General features: G+C 38.1%; 1 protein-coding gene across 2 annotated transcripts in view; it reads left to right on the plus strand.

Annotated features, from left to right (window-relative positions):
• LOC118445497 (uncharacterized) overlaps nt 1-13,360 on the plus strand; it is a 55,728-nt gene extending 42,368 nt beyond the window's left edge. For both annotated transcript variants that reach the window (XM_085659634.1, XM_085659635.1), the window contains exons 7-8: nt 11,108-11,438; nt 11,554-13,360. In XM_085659634.1, the coding sequence (XP_085515760.1) occupies nt 11,108-11,438; nt 11,554-11,679 (457 nt within the window). In that variant the 3' untranslated portion in view covers nt 11,680-13,360. The remainder of the gene's footprint in view (nt 1-11,107; nt 11,439-11,553) is intronic.
• Nucleotides 13,361-14,573: the final 1,213 nt, after the last annotated feature.

Raw genomic sequence — 14,573 nt, forward strand, 5'->3', positions numbered from 1 at the left:
GCTTTTTACGTAACGCAAGTTCCACCGTCCAGCCGTGCCAATTTCTCTCTCACTTACAAACATTTTAAACGACTTACCGTCCACTACTTGAAGAGATTCTTGAAGCTTCGAGAGGGAGGGAGAAAGAGAGAGAGAGAGAGAGAGAGAGAGAGAGAGAGAGAGAGAGAGAGAGAGAGTAAATAAACTGTCTTGGTATCTATATAACGGTGATTCGTACCGGAAGTATTCAAGTGTCTTACACCATTTAAGGAATCCCTGTCGAGCTCGAATTAAAACGTGAATCCTGATTGATTGATCGCTTGCTCGCTTACTTCCTTCCTATCTTCTTTCCTTCCTTGGTTGCTTTTTTCTTCGAATTACAATGCGCGATAGACTAGACTATTTTCAAATAAGGTCAACGATCCTTTCCCCGTGACATCGATTAAACTACATAAAAGAGAAATTCGTAAGAAAGTTCCAAGTAATGGATGATAACCACTGTCTTCGGAATAATTAGCCTCCTGCACACGATCCGTGCGACCCCCGTCGCTTTTAATGGGCCGGAAGCAGGCGTTCCTTTCTCTCTCTCTCTCTCTCTCTCTCTCTCTCTCTCTCTTGCCCTCCTTCTCTCCCCACCCTCCCTTCTTCCTCTTTCTCCCTCTTCCGCGTTCTTCGTTGCACCAAACTCCCTTCGCGAAAACAGTTAGCAACATTTCTTAGCACACTTCATCAATCCTCCCGAAAATCTGATAATATTTTTCGATTTCAATATCAACCCCGTATTTGTTTTATTTTCTCGTTCCATATTCGTTAAGCAAAACAATTCGAAATCAACGATAAATCTATCATGGATTTTGGGGAGAAACTGATACGTACATTTCGAACAAATACGTTTCGTCCAAAAATAATCCTTCGGGGATCGAGAGATTACGTGATGACCAAACAAATAAATCGTAAGCCCGCTGCAATCTCGTTAATTAATCCTTAATTACAGACGCATCGAGGTTGCGCCTAGATAACGGTCTAACAGATTCGATGCTATCGAATCTTATCCTTCCTTGCATATTCTTTCTTTGTTTTTTTTTCTCCCTTCCTTTTTGTAAAATCGATTATTTTATTAATATTAATTCGATCGTAGTAGCATTATGATGATTGTTTAGAATAAATTAATATCAAATCATCGTTTCCATCGAATCAGTTCTTCCATTACTACTAATCCGATCCGATCCGATCCGATCCCTCCAGAGATAACTGTCAGATCCATAATTCATCGTAGTTTTCCACTTTCTCCTTTTAGTTTCTTCTTACGATCATAGTTACGTATCCATTGTAGATATATAAGCAGAGACGAAAGCAATGGACGATTTCGCAATTTCTGCAATTTCACCGTGTGATCTCACGACGAAACCACGCGATACGTATATGTATGTAACGCCTCCGAAAGCTTTCAATATTTCAAGAACTGCGAAGATTCGAATATAAGAGGGAACATTTTGGGCATTCAGAAATACATGATCTTGAATCTTTTTTATGATTCTAAGATATGGATACCAAATCGCAATATATAACCTATATATAGATATTACAAATGTAACATAGTTGTCCTAAGATTATTTTTTATTATACGAGAGGGATAATATGGGAGAGGGAATAAAGAAGAAAATTTATCGAAATTAGCAATATAAGTATAAAAACTGATTGTCTGAAAATTTTTAATGTCCAAATGTTTTGAAGTTCTTGAAAGAAAAAGTTTAATCAGAAAAGAAAAGAAAAAAAAAAAAAAACAAATATACAATATAAAGTGCGGAAGATGTGGAAAGAGAATGCGTAGAAAGCAATACGCGCATCCTCGCGACGCACGGGTATTCCTCCCTCTCTTCGAGCCTGCTCCGTTTCCGTGATCAGCTCCGTCACCACCACCACCACCACCATCAACGGCAGCACCAGTAATACTAGGAGCACCACCTCCAACGGTACCACCTCCTCCATCAGCAGCAGCTACACGAAGCAGAGGCAGTAGCGACCCAGCTACGAAAGAGAGACTCGCGAGAGAGAGAGAGAGAGAGAGAGAGAGAGAGAGAGAAACAGAGAAAGATAGAAATAGAGATAGAGATAGAGAGAGGGAGAGAGAGAGAGAGAGAGGATGAAAGATCGATATAGCGTGGGTGGTGGACGCGCAGAGGTGCGGTGAGCCACTGGCAAAGGCACTCGCGAGGGCCAGTCGTGCCGTCGACTGCATCAGCGAACCCGTCTCGTCATTCTCTCTCCTTCTAACTTCTCTTGCGTTCGTATCTTTGCGGATTTTCTATCTCTTTCTCTCTCTCTCTCTCTCTCTCTCTCTCTTTCATTTTTTTTATTTTTTTATTTTTTGTATCTCTCCTTTTTTTTATTTGCCTTTTTTTTTTCTTTTTTTTTTCTTTTTTTTTTTTTAATTTTTCCTTTTCTCCTCGTTGCTGTTTCATTTTTATTTTAAATTATTACAATCGTTTGAAGATCGGCATAGATAAGAAATATGTCCTAACGCTATTTCCTCTTTCCCTCCTTTTCTATTCTCTCCTCAAAGAAAATCTAAATCCATTTGGAAAGAATACAAAAGTAGTAGAATATTCTACTGTTACTACTACTATTACTAATCACTATTACTATTACTAATTACTATTACTAGTACTGTTACTACTACTACTATTACTAGTCCTACTATTAATACTATTACTCATTGTTTCTTCTTCATTATGGATAGAAATCCACACGAGTGTGCACGTGTGCAAATATAAGAAGGAAAAGTGACACGGAGAAACGAAAGCGTGTGTTCGATTTGCTTTCGTAATAGTCGGTATTTTAGTTTCGTGTGGAATGTGAGGATTAAGAGTGAGAATTAAGAAAAGAAAAAAGAAAAACAAAAGGAAAACGGAGTTCGTATACGATTGAGAGATTAGAAAACTTGGCCCCTGCGTCTCTTGGTTCGGTCCATTATCTCAAAAGTCTTTTTCCGGTATGGATATTCGAGTTGGTTTGACCTAGAGCGCTGAAGTGTGCATCTCTTTTTCGCATTCTCTTCCTTCGCTTCTTCTTTTTATTCTTATATTTCTTTATTTATTAGATACATACATACATACATATATATATATATATATATATATACATACATATATATATATATATACTTTATTCCTGATCTTTACTTGGTGCTATCAAAAGCAATATCTTATTCGCAAGTGTTCACTTTTCCCAGGAACTTTTATGTAATAAAAATCGCGATATAGATAATCTCAACGATCGATTAGAAAACTTTAAAGTTCACGTACGAAGAAGAAGAAAAAGAAAAAAAGGAAAAGAAGAAGAAGAAGAAGTCAAAAGCCGGCACGAAAATCGTGGGGTATAAGAAGACGATCATTCGCGTAGAAGCGTGTGCCAAAGATAGAGGGCAAAGAAAGGACTATCCTCCTCTCGCTCGGGAACCGTGACCTGCCTTAGGAAAGTTCAGGAACGTACGAAGAAGCGACGATGGTTCTCCATTCGATATTACGAAAGAGCAACGCTATTCTATTAGCACATTTGCCTTCATCGTATACCTCAACAATCGGTTTAATATCTTTCCCGCTAATGCACGAAAATAAATGGAAACGTCGGAACTATCGATTTTGCTTGCTTCGATGAATGTTTGTAGGTAATCGAAGGAACGTAGCGGCCTTGATCCATCATCTACGTTTTCTCGATTTAAACCGCAAAGTAGACAGTTAGGAAATAGGACAAGGCGTTTCGTAGATTTTATTTGAAAATATGATATATGTCATATACCAATAGACAATAACATTATCATCGTCATAATCGTCATTCCTTCATTCAATTTTTTTTTATCTTTTTCTTTCGTTGCTCTTCCTCTCGCTCTCTCTCTCTCTCTCTCTTTCTCTCCCCCTCTCTCTCGATCGTTGACTACAACCGAGGACTTCGAAGAACTCACGACAAGTATCTTCCACTAAGAGTTGCCGAGTTATCCACTCGAGAGTTATTCTTTTCTCCCTCTTTCCCTTTGATCTTTTTTATCCCGTTTCTCTCTCTCTCTCTCTCTCTCTCTCTCTCTCTCTCTCTCTCTCTCTCTCTCTGTTTCTATCTCACACACATACTCTCTTTTCTTCTATCGTTTATTATTAACCTTCATAAAAATTAATTCAAGTTACAGGACGCTCCAATTCCCCCCCCCCTCCGTTCACCCCTCCTTTCCTATACAAAACGATCAAGCCTTTGTTCTTCTCATAATAGAAATTTTATCGTAGAGTAAGAAATTTTCTTTAACATTGTCGTTCGCATAATAATCTACTATTGCACCAAATGCAATATTCGTGCAAGGAAAAACAAAAAGAGAAATAAGAAACCATTAATTCTCGACGAACTTTTATCGCTATTCTCGTAAATGCATTTTACGACGATCTGTCCCAACGACCTCCTCGCAAATACCTGAGTTTCAAGGAAAAATACTTCAACGATTTTATCGGTCTTGGCTTTACTCCCATTCACGAATAACGTCTACGGTATTCGTTGAACATTATATTCCTTTTTCGCTCGAACGTAGTTTTTTTTTTTAATAATTAAAATATTAACATTAAAAGACGAACAGGCTTTGTAACGTCGGCCTTTTAAAAGACGCCGTATGAGGTATAAACATTTCACTGCTATATATTCCTACATCACTTCCCTTCTTTTCCTCCCTTCGTTTTATAAATAATAACACGAAGGTATAATAAAGCAGCAACGGTGCCTTCTGCTTGCTCTTCTCGTAACGTAGGAAATTTTACGCGTTACATAAAAAGTTGTATGCGAAAGTATAAAGGAAAAGAAAAATATGAATATATTATAAAATAAATAAAAAAAATAGAGTATAAAGTCTCGCGAGAGCGAGAATCGTGTAAAAAAAAAAAGAAAAAAGAAAAAAAAAAGAAAAAAAATGAAAGAGAAAATAAATTGCATTGCATCAAATTCGTTGGTGAAAAATCTCGACAAAGTGCATGCAACCGACCGTTGGGCATGTGAAAATGCATTACCGTGTCACGTCGTGGCACCGTTGTTTCCCCTTCCCTCCTGAGCCCTCGTCAGCCCTCTCTATCTCCGATCCACCGCTCTTTTTTCCTTCCTCTCTGTCCTATATACCTCGAAGAGACGGAAGAACGGGGGTTTATATTCGCCCGTGGACCGAGCAGCCATGACCCATATATCCTCCCTCGCTTTCAACCAATCCCATGACAGGGCGGAATGGAGCGTGGGGATTCTTGCTCGTGAGGGAGGGGGATGAAAAGGGGATGTTATAGTTCGGAATGCAAGGTGGAAATGTGGGAGCGCCACCGTGTTAGACGATACTAACGGGACTACGACGTGATGAGAGGGAAAGAGAGCACTCTCTGCTCTTGGTGCTCGTTAATTCAGAAACTGAAAATGTCAACGCTCGAAATAGACGATAATCCTTGTAGTAAAAATTTAACGATCGTATTCACGTGATTTCTTATTTTCTTTCTCTCAGATCGAATATATAAATGTACGAAAAATGTCCTTTGAACAATTGTAGAATAGACAAAAATTGTAGGTACGTCTTATGATAATTTCTTGTTTGTTTTTCTTTCTTTTTTTTATCATCTTTCTTTTTTCTTTTTCTATTCGTACGATCACTTCACTGAGCTCTTATCCTGCTCTTTTCTTGTTTTCTTTTTCCTATGTTTTTTTTTCTCTTTTTTATATTCTAGAAACACAGTTATCGGTTTATAGTATTGTGATTCGTAATCGTCCTATGATAAGAACTGAGTTCTTACATTTTCCGGAAGCCGTACGTTATACTATAAAATAAAAAGAAAAAATAAACAGCCGTCCGATGTTACACGATGTAGACAATCGCTTCGAGACCAGTTGCGTTATCGATAACACGAGAGATAATAAAGTCGATATAAGAGGGAGAGAGAAAAAAATAGGTCATGGTCCATTAAATTATCTACGGAAATTAGTGTTAGATGAGATAACTTCGATTTATCGATTCCTCTCTCTTCCTCTCTCTCTTTCTCTCCCTCCCTCTCTCTTTCTCTCCCTTCCTCTCACTCACTCTCACTTTGTACCGAGGTAAGAATTTGTCTCACCCGGTAGATCAAATTTTCCAACATTCCATACGATCCACAGGAAAGATCCAAGCTTCTTCTGGCACAGCATCGTCGTCGTCTTCGTCGTCGTCGTCGTCGTCGTCATCGTCGTCGTTGTCGTTGTCGTTGTCGTTGTCGTTGTCGTTGTCGTTGTCGTCTCGGTAACGCGTACATAAAAGAGGAACAAAAGAAAACTCTTCGAGGGGATCTCATGCGACGAGGAAAATGCGAGCTTTCCTTCTCGGAAACGGATCGCTTGAAATAACGTTTCTAGAGTGAAGTTATGTCGAGGGGGGAGGGAGAGAGAGAGAGAGAGGACGGAAGAGAAACGAAGAGAGAGAGAGAGAGAGAGAGAGAGAGAGAATATATATTCGCGAAGGATCTCCCGCCACGAAAGCGCTTAAAAATAAAGTCTTACGTTCGTCTTTGAGTTTCTCCCTCTTTTCATCGCTCTCTCTTTTTCTCTCTCTCTCTCTCTCTCTCTTTGTCTCTCTCTTTCCCTCTTTCTCTTTCTCTTTCTCTTTCTCTCTTAAAATCGGCCAAGTTCTTTGTACGACAGCAACGAGTACGTGCGTCTATTTTTTCGATCATTGCAGAATCATCGAAAAAGAAGGAAAATCAAATGGGAAGAGAATGCAAAAAATGTTGTTAAATATAAAATTCGACAATAATTTTTCTTAATCGAACGAAGAAATAGAAAGAGTGTAACGAGAAACGATTCGTGATCGATTCGCGTAAATAAAACGTTCGCGTCGGTAGTGATCCTTTATATTGTGAGTTTGATGACGTACGATTCGATAATCGATACCGTCGAAAATGACGACCACTCATGGAGGACACGTCTATTACGTGATTAAGGTACCCAAGGACTCCGATGGCAACGAAAGGTAATCCCACCCTCAAGACGCATCAAATTGTTCTCATCTTTTTCTAACGATGATCTTTTCTTTTCTCTCTTTTTTTTTCTTTTTTTTTTTTATTTACTTATTTCTTTATTACTTTTTTTTCTGTTTTGTTTTTTATTTGTTTATTTTTTTTTTCTTCGCAAAATTAAAAGAAACGTTCGCAAATGATACAAAGCAGCCCGTCCAGTGCGAAGGTTACCTATAGACTTAAAGCTAGATTATTCGTAGTGTCGCGTGCCTTAGGGGTTGAAGACCCTCAGAGCGACAGAAAATTGTGTCTCCATTGGCGTCGGTCGGTCTACGATTACTAAAGACGAAAGTGGCGGCACACTAACTTTTCCCGATCGAACTTTGCTTATATTGAAGACGACTATTTGCGTATATCGGCCGACCAACCAATCAACACACATGAAACAACCACTAAGGATATTAACTACTACGTACTAATTTTTTAATGATCGTACTTAGTATATCTTTTCGAAGGAAATGCATACATACATTCCTGTTTTCTTTTCTCTCTTTCTAATCTTTCTAATAATTATTGTTTCTTTCTGCGTTAATTCTAATTAACTGTTTCCTTTACTTTTTATTTTTCTTATCGTATTTCTCTTGAAAAGAAAAAGCTTGTAAAAAAATAAGAAAAAGAAAGAAATATATATAAATAAAGAAATACGTCGATATTTCTTGAGGCCACGCTGTGGTTCGATCGAGAACACGCGACACGATTCTCGTGCAACGGACGTGTCCTATGGCCCACAAGCGATAGACCTTGTTAACCTCATTGAGGCTGTCTTTCTCTTTCTCTCTCGCTCTCTCCGTCTGTTTCTGTCTTTGTCTTTCGTTGGTACTACCTATCGTTCCCATTCTCAATATCCAATTTCGTTCTTCAAAAATTTTAACGCTTGATTTATCCACTGAAATTCCATGATTCCTTTTTTTTTTTTTTTTTTTTTTTCTTTTTTTCTTTTCCTCGATGTAAAGAATTCACGTGGAATCTCGATCGTTCCAACGGAATAATCGCAGACGATATATTTCTGCGCTTATCCGTACGACTTCTTGTTCGCGATTAAAGCTCTTACCCGAGCCAAGGAAAATTCTTTTCGGGGTCGTTGAACCCTCACAAAGAGTCTTTTTAACGAGCACGTGGTAGGTATGTGCCATTCAAACGGTTCACACATATATGTATAATATACATATATATATATATATATATATATATATATATGTATGTATCTTGGAAATGCAAAAGAGTGGTCGTTTTCTTCGATTATTTGCTTCGTTCAGAAATGTGTTCCAATATCGTTGATTGTCAATGGAAAATAAAAAAAGAAAGAAGAAAAAAAAAAAAGAAGAAAAGAAAAAGTACGTATAGTCGATTATCGATAACAAACATTTATACGAAAATCGTATAATATGATATCTATTGGCGTTATACTGGTACGTTAATTCCTTGGATTATTTTCATTTCCTCGTAAGAGGAAGAAGAAGATATACGGTAATGCGATTTCCCCCTCCCGTGTTGGATTTAAATCCGAGAAAAGTAGGGGAACGTACGGTCATAGAATTTCGTAATATCGGACATTATTAGCCTGGCTGGCCCTTGGCCAGCTCTCAAACTACCAACCAACCTATTTTTCCTTTCGGTGCTTCGAAAGACAGAAAGAGAGTGAAAGAGAGTGAGAGAGAGAGAGAAAGAGAGAGAGAGAGAGAGAGAGAGAGAAAACATGCTTTTCCTCTACATTCGGTTCCTCCACCTACTCGCTTTCGTTTCTTCGCAAACTCGGCTCTTCTCTCGTGCTATTTCTTCTTCTTCTTCTTCTTCTTCTTCTTCTTCTTCTTCTTCTTCTTCTTTCTCCTCTTCTTTGTCCACTTCTTCCTCCACTTCTTCTTCCTCTTCCTCTTTCCTTACTCAACCTCACCCTCACTCTCTCACCCTCGTTCTCTTTTCGTTCTCATAGGCACGAGCGTATCTCCTTCTTTTTCAGTACATACATATGTACCTACGTATGTACATAATACCAAAAATTGTCGAGCAAGCAAACTCGCTCGAAACTCGATTGAAGTCTTTAAAGATGAAAGAGAGAGAGAGAGAGAGATAGAGAAGAAGGGGAGGGACAGAGGGAGATAGTAAAAGACTAGTTCCATGGAAAAGAAAAAAAAAAAAAAAAAAAAGATGAGGTCTGATCTAACGAGGTCAGTTCGGAAGTTTCCATCGTCTTCCATCTCCTGTCTATTTCCGGTTAGCCTCGCCTTCATTCGAACTAACTCCGAACTCTTCGAAACTTTTTCCTTTTTTTCTCTAATCGACGTTACTTCGTCTTCTTCTGCTTTCTTTTTTCATTTTTTTTTCTTTTTTTTTTCTCTCTTTTTTTTCTTTTTTTTCTCTTTTTCTTTTTTTTTTTTGTCATCTTTTATCTTATTCCTCGAGATTAGTATAAGACACGGTGAGTTAATCAATTTATGACCAGGACGTTCGATCGATCCTCTTCCCGATAACAGACACATAATAATAAAATGAGAGAGATAAAGAGAGAAAGAGAGATAGAAGCTTATCGGAAAAGTGTTGACGAAAGAGACTTTTCAATACATACCGAAAACGAACGAAATCAATGACAGATTCGAACAGAATTGACCGGACGAAGGTTGAAATGATTAAAGAGAGAGAGAGAGAGAGAGAGAGAGAGAGAGAGAGAGAGAGAAAGAAAGGAACAATTTCACGGAACGTTTAACACGTTCAACGACCCTCACGGAAACAGGACACCTTCTCCTATGACATGTGCGACCCTTCGGAACACAATCAGCTTTGCAATCACCGCCGGAAACGATTTGCAACCCCTGTAATAAAATCCTTTCGCGATGACATTCTCGAAAAGAAAAGAAGAAGAAAGAAAAAAAATAATAGAAACAAACAAACGAATGAAAAAAGAAAGAAGAAGAGAGGTGGCGGGGGGAGAAAAGGAAAAAGCGTTTACGAATGTTCAATTTCCTTGCACAGTCGAATTACAGTAATAGTTTACCGGAGGTACTTCCATATTACGCGGGATTGGGTACGTAAATTAAGCGGAAGTTTGACGTACGTCACGAGACGACGCGAATATCCGAGATACGAATTTTGCACGAACGAAAGGGAACTCGTTTCGTTCGTGCGTGCAAGCGAGCGAGCGAGCGAGCGAGCTTCTACCTATTCGACACGCATGGTTTCTAGTATGTCTATATGCCTGTGCCTGATTTGTGTGTGTGTGTATGGGCGCGTGCGCGTATGCGTATACCGTGCATTCCGGTGACGCGAATAACGCAGGCTCGAGTGCGACTAGGAGAGAGAGAGAGAGAGAGAGAGAGCTCGATTAAGTACGATTCAATGCCAAAGCTTTAATGCCACGGTCGTTCGAGTGCGGCAATTGCGTTTAATTCATTGTTTCTCTTTAATCTATGATCGAGCAACACGTTATTTAAAAACTTCAACTCGATCGAAATGAAAAACGAAAAAATAAAGAAAAGAGAGAAATGTTCTGCGTTTGAATAAAATTTTGTATTGCGTCGTAATGCAAGGAAAAAGAAAAAAAAAAAAAAAAAAGGAAAAATTCTTCTGGTAACGTTGAAAGAAATGATCGATATCATTTAACGTCATATCCGATGTTATTCCGGACTCACGAACGTTCAATGTAACGAATAGAGATGACATCAGATAGGTATGTTAGGTGGATAGATAAAATGTTGCATAAGAGACGAGCTAACACTCCTACTGTTCTCTTGTTGTTGTTGTTGTTGTTGTTGTTACGCGTTTGCAAATTCAACAGCATTCTTGCATATTCTCTATTCTAGTTTAATTTCGTATTCAATAAGAGTCTCGTTTAGCATAGTACGTACCAACACACGTATCTATGAGAGTTCAAGCGTGTGCAGTAAGTGAGAATTGGACTTTGTTAAATATAAAATGTGACAACGACAAGGACGTTGCGGAACCGACCGATCGACGTGATAAAAAATACTTTGAGAGATATTTCTTCGTTGTATCTTTTTTGTTTTTTCTTTTATTTTTTTTTTTTGTCTTTCAACCTGACCTCCAATTTAACACGTAAGATGATTAAAAATAAAACGATGTTTCAGCACGGATAGCGGATGGGACAACCCGTTCAGGCCGGACGGTGACTTGTCGAGAGAAGCTGACGAGATAGTCGAGCTGATAAAGGGTGGGAAACCGATCACCCCAACTCCCGGACAAACGGCACCACCTTTACCAGGATGCGAAGAGACGGGCAAAACGACGCCTGGACCGGATCATGATTCGAGTTCCAGTCCTCTTCTCAAATCAAATGCAAACTCGACGAATCGTCATTCGAACGCATCGCCGAGGCTCAATCAAGGAAATGGGAATGCTCATGGTACGCCGATAAAATCCTCGACGGCAGTGAACAATCAGCTGAGTGCAAACGAGAAGGTAATTTAAATCTTTATCTTGATTCTATTATTATTATTATTATTATTGTTATTATTATTATGATGATGATGATGATGATGATGATGATGATGACTGATTTATCGATCGATTTCAGGTTGGCCCAGGATCGAGGACTGTCGAAGTTGCGAGAATGACGGCACAAGGACCAGGCGATGCGTCGCAGGTCGAGCACGTTACGCTGAAGAAGAAGCCTAAATGCAAGTGCTGCGTGTTGCAGTAACGCGAGGGAAAACGCTTTAGGACGTCTTGCGAGATCTAAATGCACGAGAAGAGAAAGGAAAAAAAAAAAAGAAAAGAACAGAAGGGGAGACGACGTAATACCGGCAGAGCTTGCTTACTATCGATCGTCTAAGCGAATTAAAAGAACAAAAAAAAAAAAGAAAAAAAAGAAAGAAAAGAAAAGACGAAACGAAACGAAAAGTTAAGAAAAGAACATGCAAGATAAAAGGCGGGAAAGAAGAGGAGCTTTCGAATAGCATCCGTGGAGTAACGATTACCAAACTCTGGTAATTAATAAATCACACCTTCGTGGCAATGAATCCGTTTCTCAATTATATTATCATATCGTTGTTCCAACGAGAAAACGTCGAGAGTATAAAGAAAAATAACAAAGATATAACAAGATATTGTTGTTTTCTCGGCTCTCGAATAAAAAAAGAAGGAACGATTTTATCTACGAGAGTGGACTCCTCTCTCTCCTTGATGTATTTGCGTCTATAAATGGTCTCGTAGTAAAAAAAGGCTAACGTGTCCATAGTTGTTCTACGCTCGACGTATCCACGAGACGTAATCGATGTTCAAATGCATCTAAAGTACATATGTCTGCCGAGGAATAGGTGGGTGAGTGGGTGGGTGGGGAGGAGGAGAAGGGAGCTGGAAAATATTCGAGATGAAATAAAAAAAGAAAAAAAGAAAAAAAAAAAGAAAGAAAGAAATAAAGAATGAAGAGAGATGAAGATTATAATAAAACTATATTGTAGATAAAGAATGGTAGCTGTATAGCTTATATGCTTTTACTATTGTGGTTTAAAATATCAAGATTATCGTGATTATATTGATTGTGTCGAGCAGCAAAAAACCGTATGAGGGGATGCGCAAAGGAAGCTGAGAACCGTTCGACTGTGTTGAGAATTTTTAAGTAAGAAAAAGAGGGGTGAGATTGAAACGAAAATGCTGCTACTGCTGATGATAATGATAATGATGATGATGATAATGCTGCTGATGATTGATTGATGATGATGACGATGATGATAATAATGATGATGATGATGATGATGATGATGATGATAAGAGCAAAAGGGGCTCGCTTGAGAACACAGTTTTACTTCTTATCTGAAGAAATCGCGAAAATCGACGATTCAACGTTCGATCTTCGACATTACTCTCGCCATCTTTTTATCTGTTTCTTCTTCTTCTTCTTCTACTTCTTCCTCCTTCTCCTATTCTTTATGATTTTTTCTATAATTCTTTCTCTTAGCAAAGCGCGAATACACTTTTCGTCCACACTTTATATGTCTGGCTTTATACATATATGTATCAAGTTAGAATAAAACCCGGGCGCTTATGGGGGCTTAAACAAACAGAAAAATTATAAAAAATAAAAAAAGTACGTTCTCGTGCGTGATCCGAGTAAAGATTCAGGATTTAAACCTTGGTCTGTAAATATTATAGCTAGTGTATTTTTTTTCGAGTGATGTAGAAAGAGAGAGAGAGAGAGAGAGAGAGAACGAAAGAAAGAATGAAAGAGAGCGAGAGAGAGAGTGTGTGTGTGTATGTCAGAGAGAGAGAGACTGCTTGCGTGAATGATGAGTACAAAGGAAAGAGAGATTGTTATGAAAGAAAAAGAGCTTGCACGAAAGCTCATTGATACAAAAAAAAAAAAAAAAAAAAAAATAAAGAAAGATGATGTGCACGTACACTAAATTGAAAAGAGTGCGGCGGTTCGATCGAGAAAAAAGGAAGATCAATACTCGAAGGGGATGCGGGATGAAAAAAAAAAAAAAAAGAAAAAGAAAATGGAGATATTGTTTGATCGCTCTTCTTTCAAGAATTCTTAAACGAGGATTCCTTTAACCCAAATGCTGCTAGAGCACAAACTAAATGCGTGAAGCGCTATCAATTTATTCTGTAAAAATGACGAGTTGGAGATATTTTCTGATTTTTTTTTTTTTTTGCGATCCTCTCATTCCCAACCAAACAAAGCAACCCAGCCCGCCCTCTCCCGATTTTTTGGTTTCTTTATATCTCTCTTAAGTACACGTGCATGTTAGAGCCTATTTATTACTTTAATCTTATATAATTTTGCGTAGCTAGATATGGTATTTAAAAATCTGTATATCTACGAATCATATATATATATATAAATATATATATATATATATATGTATGTATGTATGTATGTATGTATACATACACACACACATACACATGCGAAAAGAAAAACAAAAAATATATGAATATAGATATATAAAAAAAAAATATATATATATACACATATACATACATATATGTATAACAAATGTATAAGGAATGAAATTTAAAGTATATACCAGTCGGTTTCAAGAGCCAAAATGGTCAAGATACGAGCAATAAAGGATCGGCATGGAATTTCGCAAAGGCTATAGCGAAACGTCCGATAGTATTTTGGATCCTTAGCGGAGGATTCTACACGACCCCCTATATTTGGCAATCCAAAACCTCTGGATTTTATGTCCGTTCTGTATCTATAGCGGAGAAGAAGAGAGCGAAGAAGCAGACATGTCGACGTACGTACGCGTTTACGTACATCACATACATATCTGCATATTTTTCTTAACTTCGTTATGATAACGATTTTTTCTGAAACGCGAGAGAAAGAGAGAGAGAGAGAGAGAGAGAGAGAGAGAGAGAGAGAGAGAGAGAGAGAGAGAGAAAGAAAGTGAGAAAGTGTGCGTGTGAGATGGTGCGTATGAGTGAAAAAGAGAGAGAGAGAGAGAGAGAGAGAGAAAAAGATGAAAAGAAGAAAAATTAAAGAAAGAAGACAGGCTATTTTTTCATTTTCTTTAACCTTAGACATGCAAAATGAAAGGCTTGAAGTGTGATGTGAATTTGTAAGTACTGTAAAATCCTGAATTT

This window comes from Vespa mandarinia, chromosome 10, assembly GCF_050613455.1.
Source record: "Vespa mandarinia isolate Hongniang chromosome 10, ASM5061345v1, whole genome shotgun sequence".
In the NCBI taxonomy this organism is placed as follows: domain Eukaryota; kingdom Metazoa; phylum Arthropoda; class Insecta; order Hymenoptera; family Vespidae; genus Vespa; species Vespa mandarinia.